The 20,632-nt window shown below is 37.8% G+C and overlaps 1 protein-coding gene across 1 annotated transcript; it reads left to right on the forward strand.

Annotated features, from left to right (window-relative positions):
• The first annotated feature begins 17,213 nt into the window (after positions 1–17,213).
• On the forward strand, positions 17,214–18,609 carry LOC144439750 (uncharacterized). The gene is made up of 2 exons (XM_078128984.1): positions 17,214–18,019; positions 18,426–18,609. Exons 1-2 carry the CDS (start codon positions 17,214–17,216, stop codon positions 18,607–18,609), a joined length of 990 nt encoding a protein of 329 aa, XP_077985110.1.
• Positions 18,610–20,632: the final 2,023 nt, after the last annotated feature.

A 20,632-nucleotide genomic window follows, 5' to 3' on the forward strand; every position in this document is an offset into this window, starting at 1 on the left:
GCTCATGCTTGGTACAGGTTTCTGCTTCAATTTGTTCCTACTTGTTTACAATAAAGTCTGCTAATTAGTATGTACACGTAAGTAATATAATAAGTACAATCATTATGTCATAATGTCAGAAATAAAATACAATTGTATTCTCCTCCAAAATGCAATTCCTGACATTGCGAAAGTGATTTTAAATAATGACAAGATGTAATTCTACATTCTCAGGTGTTACATGGACTTGGTGGTTGTGGAAAAACAGAAATCGTATCTCAATATGTATGGAATAACTGGAATAAATACAGTGGTGGAGTTTATATATTGAATGGAAAATATAACAGTGACCTGAATCTGGGACTTAAAAAGCTACTTCAGGTAGGTGACAACACAAAAACATAGAGATTAAACCTATCACATCTCTGTAACTATTGCATATCACTGGTTTGTCAATGAAACTGTAAAGCCACACTTGACTTGTTTTAAAAGCAATGTAAACGTTATACAAGAGCTTCCTCCCAGACATGGATCAGATATTTAAAGTAATAATTCCCAGCGTATTTCAGATAATATATGGTGACCATCAATGCATTTTTACAATAACTGTAATATTCTCGTATTGTTACAATCAGTAATGAAGTCAGTCCTGCTTTTTTGCAGAAGAATGGGCAAATTACAAACAGTGATGATCGTACTCCAGGCAATATTAGAAGACTAGCACTTGATTGGCTGCACCGCAACAATGACTGGCTACTGGTGATCGATGAAGCTGACAACCCACAGGTTATCAAACACATATTTCCTAATATTCCTACCCTACATGATGGCCACATACTAATTGCCACGAGGAGTTCTAATGGTTGGGAAGGCTGGTACAATGTTACGAAAGTAGAAGTACGCACATTGTCCCCGCATGACTCGGCAGTCTACTTGTTCCATGAGATCACTGCATGTTCGGTGTAGCAGGCGGAAAGAGAGTTGCAAACGTTGAAGGAAAATGACCGCGCCGAGTATGATGCTTTACTGTGGCTAGGGGGTGAAAACGCTCTCCACGGTCTTCCTTTAGCGTTATATCAAGCCAGTGCATACATTCAAGAAATCAAAACGACATTCAAAGAATACAAGAAACTATACAGTACTTCAAGCACTGATGTCCTAAAGCACACAGCAACAGACCCTTTGGAGGGCTGGCTCCAATCGCATGAACTAGATGCAACATTTGCTGCCGTTCTCCGTATCAGTCAAGGGGAACCTCCTCCGCCTAAAGAATTTGTCTGGTGACGTATTGAGGGAAAGGCCCATCTGTATGAATGAATATGACATCAAGGGTTTCCGAAAGGCCTGTGAGGAAACCGAAGATTCAACATTTTCTAGAATGGTTGATCCGAGCAAAGGGCATGTGTTGACTACTTGGAAGATGAATTGTGAGAAATTCTGTGATGAGAAAGTCACCAAAGAGTTCCTTCATCTGTGTTGCTGCTTGTCATCAACCATTTCTGTGGATTTCTTGGTAAGAGGAGCACAGTACTTGAATGACAGTGACTTGAAGCACTTTATTATGGGTAAGCCCAACATCGACGACAGCGATGGTGAAACTCACAGACGTACTCGTATCCTCGAACTATTTCAGAGACTGAAGAAATTCTCATTTGCAACTAAACTGGTACGGCCAACAGAGGAGGCTGATGAAACCTACTTTGAGAAATTCTCCATCCATTACGTAGTACAAGTTGTAACATTCAAACTTGCAGATAATGGTGACAGAATACGCAGTCTGAATAGTGCCATGAACATGTTGGAAAAACTGTTTCCAAAATACGATGAAATGAAAGCAGATACCATCAATGTACTTTACCGTCAGTCCGTCATTGCATGGAATACGCACCTTGCCTTTCACACCTTGGCCCTAGCAAGACAGATTGGTTGCTTGGTGGGCAACATTCAGGACCTAAGGAATACAAGGGATTTGTTTACGGTAGTTGGTACATATCTTCGTCGACTAGGACACCCATATGATCAACAAAATCACTTTATAAGGTGATGTCGAGACTTAGTGAATTACGGAAACCACAGCTGCATGAAGACTTCGCAGAAGGTAAATTATCGTTATTGTATTTATCGGATTTCTGAATTTAGGAATGTAGGAAAAGTACTCCTGTAATTGTGTTATAATGTATTCCAATACCGAGGCAAACGCTGTCAAACAAACACCTTTAACCTAAATATTGGATGTAAGACTATATGAATGTATTCTTACTTTTAGAAATGAGAAAACTTGGAAAAATCAACTTTCAATTAAAGTTGTATGAAGAAGCTACCTACTGCTTCAAAAAGAGCAGAGACTTGTTTCAAGAATTATATGGAGAAGATCACTGTAAAGTAGCATTCGGTATGTTCATTTTTACTTAATTAGATTAATGTCGGTACTTACTGTCCCCTAAAAACAGACACCTCCTTTACTATTTTGTTCGAGTCGTCTCCAGACACACTTGACTAGGAGAAACAATTCCATGGTTGCATTTAAGTGAATTGAATTAATATAATTTACATGCGCAGCCTATGTCATTCTAGAATGCAATTTAAGGCACCATTTACATTTGAAGCTGTTTGAACAATGTGTATATTATAAGACGTTTTCATATTTTCAGCCATGCAGTGCCTTGGAAGAGTTTTACAAAATGGCAAAGATCATATGGGGGACGAAACCAAACGACAACAAGTGGAGAAGTTATTGAAAAAGAAGGAAGTGTATTTCGAAAAGCATGATTTACAGGATCACTATAGTATTGCCCATTGTAAGTGAACTGTAGTGATTTTCCACAAATAAATGTACTATATCAGTTTAATTGATCAATTAAAATTTACAAGTTGTACAATTGTTTCAAGAACATTTACTTTACAATGATGTTAAAGGTGTCTTTGCAAAATAATAGAAAAATAATGTGGATCTTGGCTGTGTTTATAATTTGGAACACCGACATCAATTTTTTTTGACATTTTGTGTCAAAAGTTTTTTTTTTTTTCAGCAAAACCTCGGGGTTTTTTTTGTTTCCAGCTCTCCTTCAGCTTGGTTGCTTCTACCAGGAAACAAACGACTTTGAGGCAGCTGAAGATTACTTGATTCGGTCATATGACACTACTGGAACAGGAAGTATGCTACAACAGAAGCTGTTGAAATTGCATTACCAATGACGAACTATCTCCTTAGTAACCGGGGAAACGGATGGGAAGAGAAAACTGAGACGTTACTCTTGAACGCTTTACGAATCAAAGGGGAGAGAATGCCTGACACAAATGATTCCTATCAGCTTGGTAAATATATATTCTGTACTATTTCTGATACAAATTCTCCAACAAAGTTATCCTTCCAAACACGTTATCCTTCCAAACACGTGGTGTGGCACATATTACATTTTGTATTTTGGGAAATGTGTAAAGGTATTTTCTACACACGCGGACCAACACCCCGACCCCTCCCCAGCCCATTGACGCCACTGTTTTAAGACACAGTCCAGAAACCCAATCATAAGCCAATTTTATAACGATATACACAAAGGATGTTGGTGGAACACCTCCCCATCTCTGTACAATGTTGACAGTGTTTTGAATATGATGAACACATTTTGCCAAATCCTTGAAAATCCATGATTCAGACCAAACATATTTAAATTCACGTCCCTGCACAGCCGGTAACACCGATTGTCTTCACCAACCTACATTTTGTATCTCGATGGTAGAAGTAATTGTCAAATTAAGACACGGAGCGATGCTGTATATATGATTATGAATATGAATGTGTTTCATTTAAAATTACAAACTAAATGATGGGGTATTCACTGTCTCAACAGCAATATGAAAACTTTCAGAATGTTAAAATCCACTTATCCTCACTTTCTGTAGGTTTATACTATCTGGCAGTACTGTACAGAGAAATAGTACAAGTCGAGAAGTCGGAAGAATACTGTTACGAACCGAAAATTTAGAGAAGCCAAATAGCGCACAATTAAATACTTTCCCCACAACTTCCAGTCGAAACAACATACGGTCAAACACAGGACACTACACAGCATTACACTTAACAACTATCTTATTTAATTCGGTTATAATAAAACAAAATATACTATATAATAAGTCTTGAAAGTGTACATATATTACAGGGTTTACAAACTTATAAACTAAAAGGGTTCCAAATGTTCTATATATCAAAATGTTCGGTTATCAAACTTGACTGGCGACTTGACTCGCGACTTTTAGTCTTACCGATGGTGCACACAAACTGTTACCGAGTACAGAGCCGAGGACGGCGAGTTCGTTGAGTGTTGAAGGAGGCTACGTGGGACAGCTTCTACTCACGGTTCCTCCGTTGTACCGAACGGTCCTCGAAGTATTTATCTCCAAACTTTGACGTCAATGTCCGCACCATTTATATCATACGTCAGGGTCCGCTTACTCTCAGCAATGTCCAACTTTACAGGAGAACGGCACTTCTCCGGACAGCTACAGTGAAGACGGGCCTCCCTTGACGAAACCACTGAGAAAACTTCAGGAACGAGCCGTGGACTGCCTCAACTCCCACCAATTGTAGAACAGCCGACGTGGCACTGTATTCCTCGCTATTTAAAGACTATGTTAATTAACAGTAGGTGAATACACCTGGTCATTAAAATAATGCATAACAAATAAGACAGGTGTTTTAGGAACCAACCAATAAATACTCCCTATCATCACACCTCCACCCCTAGAAAAAAAAAGAAATTTTACCAAAAGTAAAGTTTTCTTTTTTTCACAAATTACAAATACCAGGGGTCTTTGTGAAATCATACATTCCTCCTAGGGTTAACTGTAAAGATGTGTACAATACATACAATACATGTTTAAGTTATTCTTAACTACACCCTAGACAGAGCATCGGCAATTACATTTTTTAACAAACATGTACACAATAACAACTTTTCCAGTCAATTTGCAAATAGTACCCAAGAATGAAGCACATCAAAAATCAACCTGATGTAAATCTTGTGTAGTGAATATGTCGTGATTTCTTTATTTACCACTATATACCTCATCCACTGTCATTCATTTTTTGATTTTGTTATTCTGAGAATGTCTTCTTCTAACATCTGACACAATAGCATAGCATAGCATAGCATAGCATAGCATAGCGTAGTATAGCGTAGCGTGGCGTAGCATAGCATAGCGTAGCGTAGCGTAGCGTAGCATAGCATAGCATTTATATCTCTGTCTCTTAACTCCATTTCTCTATCTCTTTGCTCTCTTTCGATATCTCTTTCTCTTGCTAGAAACCCCAACTTTTCCTTTTCCAACTCTATTTTCGCTAACGCCAATGTTTGACCGTACACACAATACAATTATACAATCCAGGATACGTGAGTGGCTATGTTTAGTTCGTTCCCGGACAAGCCCCCATTTTGTTACGAACCGAAAATTTAGAGAAGCCAAATAGCGCACAATTAAATACTTTCCCCACAACTTCCAGTCGAAACAACATACGGTCAAACACAGGACACTACACAGCATTACACTTAACAACTATCTTATTTAATTCGGTTATAATAAAACAAAATATACTATATAATAAGTCTTGAAAGTGTACATATATTACAGTGTTTACAAACTTATAAACTAAAAGGGTTCCAAATGTTCTATATATCAAAATGTTCGGTTATCAAACTTGACTGGCGACTTGACTCGCGACTTTTAGTCTTACCGGTGGTGCACACAAACTGTTACCGAGTACAGAGCCGAGGACGGCGAGTTCGTTGAGTGTTGAAGGAGGCTACGTGGGACAGCTTCTACTCACGGTTCCTTCGTTGTACCGAACGGTCCTCGAAGTATTTATCTCCAAACTTTGACGTCAATGTCCGCACCATTTATATCATACGTCAGGGTCCGCTTACTCTCAGCAATGTCCAACTTTACAGGAGAACGGCACTTCTCCAGACAGCTACAGTGAAGACGGGCCTCCCTTGACGAAACCACTGAGAAAACTTCAGGAACGAGCCGTGGACTGCCTCAACTCCCACCAATTGTAGAACAGCCGACGTGGCACTGTATTCCTCGCTATTTAAAGACTATGTTAATTTACAGTAGGTGAATACACCTGGTCGTTAAAATAATGCATAACAAATAAGACAGGTGGTTTAGGAACCAACCAATAAATACTCTCTATCATCACAATACTTCAACAAAATAGAGATCTCGAATCACAAAGATCGCTTCAAAGCTACTGGAAATGAACTGGGTAAATTGAAAAGTATATACGAAATGTTGCCTTACCCATACTTAGGTTGCATATATATATTCATATTTAAAATAAATCGTAAACTAGTAGCACTAAATTCGGTTATATTCGGAGTGTGAACTTCCAGAGTTTTATTGTCATAACATTATGGATAGTTGATATAAACATTAAAGTTGAACCATCTGTAACTGGAACGTTAAAATACATGTGTTAGGTACAATACCTTACACGTAAAATCGTACTGCCTGTTTTGCATCACATGTTATGTGGGTATACGAATACTTCGCAGCTGTACACACGATACATTATATCAAATTGAGTTTGAGTCGGCATCCAAAATTCTAAGCCATCAACGTCGATCAATCAAGGTTTCAACCTGTTTCCTGACTGCTGATGGCAAATATAGGCATATGATTATCATGTACAACGTTGACAATTTACTTAACCAATATTTTATAAAGTACATTCATAGATCTGTAAGCTACTTTGTATTGTTTTTACCACAGTCTGTCCGCCTGAGAAGAAATTTAACCAAACATAATACAAGCAGAGTGTGTGTGTGTGTGTGTGTGTGTGTGTGCAGTTAAAAATAAAACCAGTTTAAGAACGTGACTTCTGTATATATAGGTGTACCAGTCTTGACGGTTTATATTTGAAGGAAAATAAACGATTAATACGAGATGTAAAATGTACGCTATTCGCCGGAGTGCACTTTCGACATCTATGTCAATCCTTTATCGAAGCAGGTGTTATATAGCTCATGTTGTATTACCTTAGTCTGTGAGATGTTATGTACTGGACGTGAGGACTGAAACACCACCCACTACGGTTGACTTAAACAGTTAGACGATGAAAGCTGAAGTGGCGACCTAATAGGTTAATGTATGATGTATTGCAGGTCATCGTTAACTTGCCTGTGTACTGTCTGGATCTGTGACTCTGATATGGATAGTGTAGATGGAAACTTGGAGATATTATCGCACCAATGTACAGGCTATGTTATTACTACTGTTAGATCAGTGATGCCCTAATACCCAACGTGTGGCATACTGGAGGTGAGGACTGAAACACCACTCACTATAAACAGTTAGACGATGAAAGGTTACCTGAAGTGTCGACCTATTAGGTTAAAGTATGATTTATCACAGGTCATTGTTTACTGGCATGTGTATTGACTCTGATATGGCTAGTGTACAACTGAAAAGAGACGATATATATCTCGCTATTCTACAGACTAATGCATTATTTTTTTTAAAATTTATTTTGAAACCAACACTGCATAAACAAAGCGCGCGAAACATTCCTGAAGAAGACCAGATACCAACTAGGAAAACTAGGGTTTATCAAAGTATTTTGGTGCAGTACTGAAATGTAATTTATCTGTAACATAGTTGTACCACATACACCTGTTTCCTGAGATATACATATTTCATTAAAAAAAACTTACGTGTCCCCAGCAAAGTGTTCACAGTAATTGACAAAAACACTTATCGAAATCACCTGATTTTGACGCTTTCTTATTACAGAGAATGGTAACAGTAACGTTAGATTCATCACTGAAAATAAAGCATTTTTCTGACTCGAATTGATTATTGAACTGCTAACATTCTTTTCAAATTACAGATATTTGTGCAATCTTTCTAACCTCTATAAAACTAATTAGGAAATCCTTTTCGGATTCTCTCTCTCCGTCTGTCTGTTTGTTTGTCTGTCTGTCTGTCTGTCTGTCTGTCTGTCTCTCTCACTACACGAAAAAGGTCAATGACTTAATTTCGAACTGTATCGCTAACGTTTATTTAAAAAATATGTCATATGACATTTATTGTTGTATAATTATATACACTCCGATATGCAAAAACGTATATGATAACAGTCCCGATTCTCTCAGTGGCGCACGAAGTCTTTTTCTTTTTGTAAATGTTTTGCTATGGCCAATCACTAGCTTAGGAAATCAACAGAACGGCATGTAAAATATAATCAGTTTTATGACCATGTTGTATCTAATAACAACACAACATCTCGTAAATAAGTTTGTTCTTGATTTTTAAACACTCTTTTACATCATAAATCTTCATTATAAAAGTTTCTGCCTATTTCGATATTTCATCAAATAATTGCATTTATTTAATTTGTATTCTCCGGCCTGAAATTTTTTATACTGCAAAATAATCTTCTGTAATGACATGACGGTAGACTGCGGCATAGTTATTCTATTTTTTTATATTTTTTGGGGGGTCAGGGGGTTATTTATTTAATGTTTAAAAAAAAAATTGGTTGATTGATTGATCTTGTTTATCTGTCTGTCTCTTATTTGTGTGTTTGTTTGTTTGTTTGTATGTTTGTTTGTTTGTTTGTTTGTTTGTTTGAAATAACATTTATCTATATTTAATGATTGATGTACATGTCCGTCATAAATGTATGCTTCGACTCACCAAGTTATATATCAACCGTTAAGATTATCATTATTATAGTACAGGAAAACTAAGAATGAGGCTCTTCAATCAACTCTACCCGAAACAGACGTAAACACAAATATCAAGAACATCTTCGCGTTTGTACCATACACATGCACAACTAAAATTTCAAGATTGGTATAAATACGTGTAGGATCACTAGTGTGGTCAAATAATGTCAAAAATGTAACCATGTGCTTCGCGACATTTCCTCTCTGGATGGCATGCCGTGCACATGTACAGTCTTTACATCAACAAATATCGCAATACAGACATAAATTGTTAAAACGACATAAGCTACCATACGACGAACTACACGTTTGTAACAAATACATACATTTTTATAGACATTTGCGCCGAAGTAACATAATTATTTTCATATTGTTTAATATACCTACCAGTATCAGATGTACTTTCTGTTTGATATCTGGACAACATATTATAAATTCATGGGTAACATGTAATTGGTATTTGAGTCTAAAAGAAACGATAAATATGAAATATTGTGCATATTTATCAAACTATTGAACGCAGTGATTGAAATTAAAACAAATTTATAGATAAAGATTGTCATTATTTGACGATAAAAAGCAACCTGATATGAAGTAGTTGAATTGTCGTCTTCTTATAGCTTTTTTTTCTTAAATGGTTGTGTAATTCACTTAACTTTTTTACTAATTCTGTTTCTCTATTTAGTGTTTTTATTGTTTTTTTACTTGTTGTTTTGCTGCCGATATGGTAACGCAATATTGTAAAATCCTATACGCATCTTAATAGCTCGCGCAGCGGCAGCGAAGCTGCCGCGAAGCGGCTCAATATCTAGTACGCATGCGCGTCGTATATACTATTCGAAAAAAATTGGTGGTTCTCCCAATGATGCATTGCGGCGCGCAGTGACTCCGCATGCGCCTTCCTATGCGACGTGCATTCTCCACGCGCGCTACCGTATCGTCATATAGAATAGGGGATCGACATAACATCACCATGCATTGCAATATTGTAGGCCTGTTGGCACGATTATCGTAACATTGTAACGAGTATCGAGGCATCACTGTACCTCAAGGAGAAATATTTACACTATTTGGAAGTTTGCAGCACGGCGGTACGTGATATGATATGGACCACTGATGACATAGCACAGTTAAATTTCCGGGTTGTGGAAGTGCATATTTGACATTTATATTGTCGATAATTGTTTTTTTTACATGTTCTAACAACAACTACTTTCCTATGTTTGTTGGTACAGTAACATTGTTTCCTAAATCATCGAGTTAAATTGAGAAATCGTGATGTTCGGCAACATGTCAACAAAAAACATTTGTCCAAAGACCAATGTACGTTGGTGGAGGGGCTATGATAAGTTGGCTGATTAACAATGAATGATATTAATATAATGGCTATGATGGTTTTTGAAACCAACAACTGAATACAGTGTTGACTTTCTTTATTTCTCGTCCATGTCAGAGAATTAGATGTCATTCAATAAAATATATTTGATTGTCAACACCCCTGGAAAATGACCCAAATCAAATGTATGAACTCTAGCTGGCCCAGGCAGCCGGTCACAAATGAATCTACCCTGCGCGAGCTTATGGGCTTTGCCTAGTTATGATATTACATTTATTTTATATTTGCCATTTCTTTAAATTTCTGTGAAATATCACTTATATTTCCCCTATGAAGTGTACATAAATGGCCATTCAAAAATACGAATCAATATTACTATTATATTTATGTCATGTTTTGTGTTTTACTCTATATATTAATTTTGATGTATATAGTGTGTCATTTGTCATTCACCGAGACGGAAGACCAGATAAATATAATGAAATAAAGGCTTGTGGTGTGATGCGTATAAGGAGTTATAGTAGAACGGAGTTTACTATTGTATAACATCTGAATACACCCCGCTGGGACACTTTGGAAATGAAGAACTGACGAAGAAAAACATCGTTTTGAAAAGGTACTTAACTGGTATACATTGCAATCTTTCTGTTTTCGACCAGGGTATCCATGTGTAATGCGCATGTGTGCCAAGGTTTTGTTTATATCGGTCTGTCACTGGAACTGTTGTATATGTCTCGTCAATAAAATGATAAAGTGACGTAGACATGCCACTACTCAGCAAGGGCATATTTAGTTTGTGAATTAGGTCATCAGGTTATTCAAATTTTCCCTCGCCAGTCTTTTTGGGTCATCACTTAGGACATATGATTGCACGTGGAATAAGGTAGGTATCCTGGAATGATAACTTATTGTCCAGTTTTGAACATTATAGTTTGTGAAAATTAGCAGGTTTTAATAGTTATCTAAATCGACTTAATTGTGAGAGGACGGCCTCGAGTAGTCCCTCTATAATTAAACCATTGCTATGGCATGCTAAAGATTCAAATGTGGCGGCCATAAGCTTAGTGTCAACCAACTTGAAACCCCTGCTTCTGTCATGCTGTGATACTGTAAAGTGTGTAAATCATCCGACATGTATCAGGAAAGTTACAGAGATGTAAAATTGCATTTTATCTCGTCCTGGATATACCATTCTCAGGGGGGGGGGGGCATTTCGTTCTATGATATGGGCCCAGGTTTTATATGCAAACAGTGGTATGCAAAAGTAGTTCAGCAAGTTTGTTTATCAAATAATTATTATTACAAATCGAAAAATCACAAATATACAGCCATATTAATTATATAATTTGCCAATCTAGCTCCAAACTTGTAGTTTTAAACTGCTTATGTAAATATTTTAACTTCTCCTTACAAAATGCTGTAGAGCAAACATTGGCTGCGCATGTATGTCGGAATAAATATTGGCTTGGCATGTATATGTCCACCCACACAGCCAGAAAGAGAAATTAGTTTAGTTCATTGCAATGATTCCCAAACGAACCACAACAACAAAACATTTTGCATTACCGAAGTGACCTTTATCGTCCGACATTAACCGCTAAGATTAAGAACGTCATATTTATGTCTAAGATATAGTTAGTGATACTTTCATAATCTACACATGTTACACCCATTATCCTAAAGGAAGAAGTCTATGAGACTTATCTTTTATCTTAATTCTAAGTCCTATAATGAACAAGACACAGTTTTATTGTAGGATTAAGAAGTATGTTGAATTCAATTAACGTTTCGGCTTTACACAGAAAGCCTTATTCAGGAATTTAAAAATGAACAGAAAATTATGAACAATTATGACATACAGTTTAAGGTGGAGATGCACAAACGGAAGATTTTAAGGGTGACATATTTTCAAGTTATTGTTTCCCAACAATGAATAACGTTTACACCATCAACCATATATTTTCTGAAATGTTTTTCTCTCCTCTTAAATGCTATTGTATTTTCTATTGCCTTTGGCTGAAAGTGAGAGTTTGTTTAGGGTATGAATAGAGGTGTCTTGATTATCTCAAGGCGCCAATATAAATGCCTCGGAAAAACCCACCTGTCGCCCGATTTTCCATTTCTTTTGTGTTTTAGAATGTTCACTTCACACATAAGAAAAGCGTGTCTCACTTTTTTTCTGCCATCTGTCGTTCTTTTACAACATGCCTCTCCACCTTGAAAAGGAACTGTAACGGCATGTGAGGTGAGTAAAGGCTAAACAAAGCACATAGTAAACTAGGACTAGGAAAGCTAAATACTATAGGGGTAAAAGCCAGATTCTATTCGACACAGAAAATAAGCAAAGCACGGACATTGCGATAAACGAAAGGGTAAAATAAAGTGAAAAGGAAAAAAGTAAAACTTGCAGGCCAATGTACAAGCGTGGGTTGCTAGCTAGGTTAAAGCTCGTAGTGATAAAGATGCCCTCTAGTACAATGATTTAGACCCCTTAATGGTATAAAAAATGGTCTAAAATGGCACGCGATAAGTTACCAATCCTTCATGTTGATACCTGTCGGAAGAACAGTGCCAAGATTTTAGATGACTATAAGTTCAAGTTGTTTTCTGACAGAGTCCTTTCGTGAGAACACCTTGCTAACCCCAGTAAATCTGAAATTGTGAGTGGTATGATCGGTACTGTCAAAATATTTTGCTACCATAGTGTCTTTTTCTGTTCTGATGTTCTGTAGGTTTGCTGTATATTGTAGTTTCGATTTTTTTGTTTTGGATTACCATTTTGGTGTCGAGGAACGATAGTTCATTGTGGCTGTGTCCAATTGTATAGTTCAGAGTCGGAGCGATTGAATTGCAATAATCATGAAACTCTTGTTGTTGGATAGTGTGAGACCAAATATACATAATATCATCAATGAATCTTTTCTAATTGTGTTGTTGAAACGGGTAGTTTTCTCTAGAATCCCCATAGCAATGTTTGCATGTGAAGTTTGCTTCCCATGGCAGTGCCATGTATCTGGAGGTAGTAGTTGTTGTTGAACTGGAAATAATTAAGTCTCATCTTTCTACACACCACTTGGATCGAGAGAGGGCGAAATTTGATTCAAATACCAGATTGTCCCTGGACCCCTAATTTGCATATACAAAAATATCCCTCAATGCCATTGTATCATCTTCGGTGACATGATGAGTGGTGGCGCCCTTTAGATCTAGCGAATTGTCATCTTGTCATATGCAAATCAGGGGAAATCCCCGTCGCTGTTATCTATGTACGTTTCGACGCACTATAACGTCGCCTCTGACCTAGGGATGATTTCAATGTATTGCATTGTAAGAGGACAAGATACAAATGTAAATTGACAATTAATAGAAATATTTACATAAATACTAGTATAAAGGAACAAACAGAGAGATGCACAAATCCAGCACTTTTTTTTATAGTTATCACCAAATTAATTCAATTCTGATCACTGATGAAGCTGTCCAATCGTGAGAAATATTTTGAAGAAGTTTATCCACTTGTTCAATGGTTTGTGATATCAATGTTTATTAAATATGTATGAAAATTAGTACATATCGGATGTAAACAATGGACAAGGGCAAAGACATCCTACACAGAAAACAAATTATGAGTTATAACTGTTATACATAATGTACACCTAAATATACCACTTAATTATACGTAACTGTATGAAATTAAAAATTGCAACCATATGATGATATAGGTAACATTTGGAAATCATAATATGAGAAATGTTACATAATTAAGACTTGTCAGTGCCGGGAGTGAGTGCGCCCTCTACGGGGAAACTTGCCTGTCTGATCACCATTCTACTACAGATTTTTGTATTTATAGACGTAGACGTTGATACGCTCGCCTTATCTCTGTCTAGCAACCTTTAGACTTTTCACTTTCACCATGTCGGATGCAGAGCAACAACTTTTGGATCTTGGTCTTGAGCCCACACCAAAGGTACATCGTCCAAATACCCGTAGTAAGAGCTTTAAATCCAGCAGTTCGGGCAAAGGGAGAGTGAGAATCGTGCCACAGAAAAAAAGTCAAAATGGCGGTTTCCCGACCCAAGGCAACTGCGAGTAAAACGGTACTAGGACATGATTTTTATAAAGATCCAGATGCAGTCTCGCTTGAACAGGAAAAGGATCTATTGCAGGCAGAGATAAGGCGACTCAAAGATCAGAAAGAAGTAGAGACTTTACAGCAGCAACTGTCCGAGTTAAGGATGGAGAATGACAAAGTACAGAAAAGTGCTACAATCACTTCCGGTGGGCGCGAAAAGGGCGCACTGTCCGAAGGATGGCATAAGACGAAAGTCATTTAAAATGGTCGTTAGCATCTGGGTTACCATGGTCACAACCAGAAGAACCGAGTCGTACTCTTGCCACAACACCAAATCCAGCAAACCCATATTTACCATGTGGTATCCCTACTGAACGTCTACAAAAACAGGTAATATCACATTGACATCAATGCGTTTCAACACCAGACCTGATCATGTACAGCGACAGGTTTTATGGCCACACATGTTCGTAAGGGCAAGAACATTTACTGGCACTACTCCAAAATATGATGATTTATCCATGCCTGAATTCATAGAGGGTAATTTGGCCATTTTACAACTACCCATGGTAACAGAGGAGGAAAAGCTGCAAAGACTACAACATTTGCAGTCACTCATGAAAGATGCCAACTTGTTCCCATGGGATGCCATTTTAAAATTTGAAGGTGCTTTGCTGTCAGACATGGAGTCTGGGATGAAAACATGGACTGATGACAATACAGATCTCAGAGAGTAGTACTTATTGCCACGCATAAATGAGATAAGGAGAGATAGCAAGCCAATACCCACCAGACTAAAGAAGAAGGACCAACTGAATGTCTGTTATAAATACCAAAACAACAAATGCGACAAAGATGATGAGTGCATGTTCAAGCATTATTGTGAGGCCTGTATCAAATGTTCCTGCCCATGGAAAGACAAGGCGTATAGAGAAAAAGACAGTCAGCAGTCAAGCATGGATAGGCCAGAGGTAGATATGTCAAACAATAACTCTGTGGTCAACCCAGTAGATAGTAATAACAATTACATTAACAATTCATTTGTTAGAAATGATAATTTCGTTGCGTATGCACAGTGGTGTGATAAGGTTGATGTTGGGGTTAATTGTAATCTTTTACCCACTGCAGAGGTAGATAAACATTTAACAAATCATTTACATAACTGTTGTTATATTGCTGTACAAACAGTACAGGATGTAATACCATTAGATGGTACAGCTATACATACTATTCAGGATGAGGATATGGAAATAGCTGTGCCAGAGATTATTAGCTCTGACTATTACACATGTGTCAATTCAGCTGTTAATAATGAAAATAATGTTGACAAGAATCGCAAGAGTAGATGCGAAGTTAATCTCTGTAATTGTAACGTGTTTACAGTTCAAAGTAGTGACATCAAGTCCCTAACAAAGGGGAATGATACACATAATAATGAATATGTTGACAGTGATGATTGGGTAGCTGTCAATCCAAGTAGTGGTAGCGAAACCACTGTCGTTGATAACCATGAGGTATCCCTGGGGGATGCTAATAATGATGACATAGTTGTTAATAAGAGTAATATTAACTGCTTGTTGAGTACTCCTAAGGTAGGAGGCCAATTAGGTAAAGTCTCTGCCTCTAGTCACCCTGATACACATGAAGGGTTGGGCACACAGACACGTGGTGCTAGTAACAATCACTATGCTAACGGGGCTATAACCCCTATGTGTTTAGATAAGGGTATAGTTAGTTGCTGTGAAACTGATTCATCCTGTACTATAGTTGAGCTGCTGGAGGGCAATATTAATACATCAAATTTAGTAGACACTGATATCCCCGAGGATTTAACCAGTAAGAGGGTCTCTTCTTTCGCTGACAGCCAGCTGGATGAGATTAGTGCCCCATAGATAGTCAGTTATACAGTAACATACTCTCTACCAGGAATACGCATAATGTCAGTAGTGCGATGCATAGCCCGTCACTTGGTCATAAAATTAGTATGCAGAATACAAATCCAAGGGACAACAATCAGAATGGGTCATGCGATGGTACAGTTTTAAGCGATACTGCAACAAACAGTGATGTGTTGATTGAGTCATTATGTAATGTTCACACCAAGAATACTAAACCACACAATGATATTGATAGTCAGTCATCCAGTGACATGCCCAGTAGTAAGGATACTTTTCAACTTAATCATGTCCAACCAGCAAACAGTACAGGCATCAGGTGGCCACCAAGGTCACCTCTTAATTTACATGAAGTCATTTCCATCCATAACTGTGTAGCCCAGTCAGGGTTACCTAATTTTAGTGGGTGCAGAATACCAATATCATCAAACTTAGTCATACCTATATGGAGGGCAGAGTTACAAGATTATAGTGATAAAATTGTTTGTAAATTTTTAGAGTATGGTTGGCCAGTGTACTATGCAGCCACTGAGCTCCCCACTTCCACAACTAAAAACCATGCATCCGCAGTAAATTACTCTGATCATGTGGATAGATGGATCACCAGAGAGGTAAATGCAGGGGCAACTGCAGGGCCTTTTACAAGTAACCCCTTAGCCTCTACATTGGTAACATCTCCCATGCAAACAGTTGAAAAGAAATATAGCGCGGACAGGCGTTTTGTATTCGATCTTAGCTTTCCACCTCACCAGTCAGTAAATGACGGTATTCCAAAGGGGGAATATTTAGGGGAGTCCTTTCAACTTGAATATCCATCCATTGATGACTTCACCAGCATGATTAGTAAGAAGGGGGAGGGACTGCCTATTATTTAAGCGTGATTTAAGCAGAGCTTACAGACAAATACCTGTAGACCCAGCGGATTACAATTTGCTTGCATATACATGGCGCAATCTGCTGTTTTTCGACATGGCATTACCATTTGGATTACGCACGGCAGCATTGGCCTGTCAACGTACTACTAATGCCGTCAGTTATATATATGCTAAACAGGGTTATCAGTGTGTTAATTATCTAGATGATTTTGGTGGGGTAGAATCTCAAAGTGAAGCTTAGTCAGCATTCGCAACACTTGGTAAGGTACTGGCCAGCCTTGGATTACAGGAGTCCGTACAAAAGGCGTTTCCCCCATAAACATTATGACATTTCTGGGTATTCAACTTAACACTGTTGCCATGACGATGGAAATAACCCCAAATAGACTTGTTGAAATTAAGGAAGAGCTGCACCAGTGGGTGGCTAAAACTAGAGCAACTAAGCGCGAACTACAGTCTCTTATTGGCAAACTTTCATTCATAGCCAAATGTGTAAAGCCTGGTAGGTTATTTTTGGCCAGAATGTTGGAGCTTTTGCGTTCCGCCAAATATAGTCACTATCACATTTACCTAAACACTGGTTTCAGAGCTGATCTTAAGTGGTGGATTCAGTTTCTTGATGTATATAATGGGGTGTATATGATCAACAACAGTATGTGGAGTCATCCTGATGAGATATGTGATGCCTGCCCTACCGGTGGGGGAGGTTTATGTGATAATCAGTATTTCCATTGTGAGTTCCCACAGTATATACAGGTCAACGACCTTCACCTAAATGCACTTGAATTGCTAGCAATAACTATAGCAGTTAAACTATGGGGTAGTCAGTGGAGTGGAATGAGAATTCAAGTCTTGTGTGATAATCAAGCCACAGTATGGGTAATAAACACTGGTAGAGCTAGGGACAAGTTCATGCTTGCTTGCCTTAGAGAATTGTGGTTGGTTGCTGCTACGTATGAGTTCGAATTGCGTGCAGTACATATAGCTGGCACTGAAAATCGTTTAGCCGATGTTCTAAGTAGATGGCACCTGCACCCAAACTATGAGCGAGAATTCAAATCAAAGGTTAATGCTGATAATATGGCTGAAAGACATGTCACAGATGCACATGTCAAGTTTTTAAATGAATGGTAATTATTCTATTGCAGGTCAACCACAAACATTCAATCAAGTCCTAGATGATGAGGTTGATAACTCAATCAGGTCTGCTTTGGCTGAGGGCACCCGCCGCAACTTATCATCTCAACTCAAGGGTTATTTCTTGTTCTGTCAATATTTTGGACTTGTACCAGTCCCAGCATCAGTTCACACAGTGTGTAGATTTCTACAGTTTTTAACAAGGTCTGTCACATCACTTGGTACATTGTATAATTATTTACATGCCATTAGAAGTTTGCATCGCGTTCAAGGATTGCAACCAGTAGCATGTGACCATTATTTTGTTAAACTCATGTTAAAGGGTCTTTCCAGACACTCTTTTCAACCAACAAGGCAAAAGTTACCAATAACACCGAGCATGTTACTTCAATTTTACAGGTTGCTTGATATGTCATGTCCTGGAGATGTCACTCTTTGGGCAGCCATCCTACTAGGATTTTTTTCCTTTTTCTGCAAATCTAACTTGGTGCCGAAATCTATCCAAGACTTTGATCCCAGTAAACACCTCTGCAGAGGAAAGATAGTTGTTAGTGACTTTGGCCTTGTGGTTGGAGTGACCTAGTCTAAAACCATTCAATTTCGGTAACGTTGCTTAACAATTCCCATTGCATCTATTCCAGGTTCTGTGTTATGTCCAAAGCATGCATTTAATCATATGTGCGATCTTATTCCGGCTGCTCCATCGAGCCCAGCCTTTGTATTTCCTGAGGGTAATAATAACTTTATTTGCCATGTGCCAAAAATAGCATTGGAAATTGATTTTTCACACGAGCTCATAAAAGAAACAAATCGGGAATAAAACTGACAATAAAATAAGAAAGACACAACAGACAATAAAAAACACACACGGTACTAAAAAACAATATTAAGACAAGTTGTTATAAAACAGGCAGTAGATGACTATGTACGGTTTAAAATACGGATAGCAGACGGATAAAAACTCTTCCTAAAACGTTCTGTTCTTGTTCTGATGGCCCTATACCGCTTACCAGAGGGTAAAAGTTTAAATAAATCATATGCTGGGTGGCTAAAATCCTGGATGATGGCTTTTGCTTTGTGCATGGTGCGTGTCTGATAGATTGAATGTAATGATGGCAATTCTGTGCCGATGATTCTTTGTGCTGTACGCACAACCCGCTCAAGTGAATTCAATTCATCCTTGGTTATATTATTGAACCAGACTGTGATAGCATATGGTAAAATACTCTCTATAACACTACGATAAAAGTTGACTAGAATGGAATTACTCATACCAATTTTCTTCAAACGCCTCAGAAAATATAGACGCTGTTGTGCTTTCTTTACCAGGTAATCGGTATTAGTTTGCCAGGACAAACAATTTGAAAGTTGAATACCTAGAAACTTAAATACAGAAACAATTTCAACTGTTCTATCATTGATGCTAATCGGTGAATGAGCCATATTGCCCTTCCTAAAATCGACGATTACTTCTTTTGTTTTGTTTACATTCAGTTCAAGATTGTTGACACTACACCAATTTAGTGTCATTAGGTGGTACCTTAGTACCTTAGTACCGTTGATACATGCAGGCTTAGTTAGAGGACTGAAACAGTTGGTTAAGAAATGCGGTTACCCTGACGGTATGTATTCAGGTCATAGTTTACGTATGGGAGGGGCAAGTTTTGCTTTCTCCAGTAAAGTTCAAGGTGAACTGATTAAACTCCAGGGTGACTGGCAGTCTGACGCCTATCTCAGATACCTAAGCATTCCATTTCAAACTAGGTATTTAGTCACATTTCAGATGAGTCAATGTATTCACTTTAATAGCTGCTAAAAGTATGTAATGATTCGGACTGTGTTTGGCAGTGGTTGGGCCAGCAAGAGCTTCTTTTACCAGTTATTGAACATGGGCTCTTGCCCTAAACTGCCAGACATGCGTCCTCTCATCTATTTTACAGTTATGATGGAATAATTTGTCTTGCAGTAAAGTGAGTAATTATGTAAACTAACCAATAAAAATGATAAGTTATATCAACAAGCTTTATATGACACATGTATTTGTTATGATCAACCAATGACCAAAATTATGAAATATAAAGCTCACTTTCTAAATATCTAGGCTAATTATCAAAAGGGAATTATGCAAATGTCTTATCACAATTAAAGGTCGAGGTATATGGGACATGTTCGTGTTATTATACAGCGTTTGTAACGTACCTAGCCGGGGATTTCCCCTACTTTGCATATGCTGAGATGCACGGGTAGCTAGAAGCGAAGGGTGCCAATATGCGATGGAAATAAGAAATTTTAATTCAGATGAAGTGTTATTTATACTTTATATTTCCACAACCATTACCACCTCCCCTCCCTCACCCACTATCTTACTCTCAAACCAAAACAAAGAATATTGTCCAAGAAGATAATCTAATTTAATTTTGTATAAATATGAAATGGCATGGGTAGTAAGGTTTCACTAAATCATTGCAATGTCATTTTGCACCAGAAGCTTAATGATTCGTCTTCGTGTGTTCGTTGTGTATTGCAGTTAACGAACTCGTCAGCAGCAGTTAGAGTGACCTGCTTCTTCATAACATGCAAAAAGGAAAGAATATGTAAATACATTA

This window comes from Glandiceps talaboti, chromosome 9 (assembly GCF_964340395.1).
Source record: "Glandiceps talaboti chromosome 9, keGlaTala1.1, whole genome shotgun sequence".
Taxonomy (NCBI): Eukaryota; Metazoa; Hemichordata; class Enteropneusta; family Spengelidae; genus Glandiceps; species Glandiceps talaboti.

What these genes read in the sequence shown, in the direction of transcription:
- LOC144439750 (XM_078128984.1), top strand. Translation starts at nt 17,214, where the DNA reads ATGACATTTCTGGGTATTCAACTTAACACTGTTGCCATGACGATGGAA. An exon ending in GTCAAGTTTTTAAATGAATG is followed by an intron (nt 18,020 to 18,425) that starts GTAATTATTCTA and finishes TCAATTTTACAG; the next exon opens with GTTGCTTGATATGTCATGTC.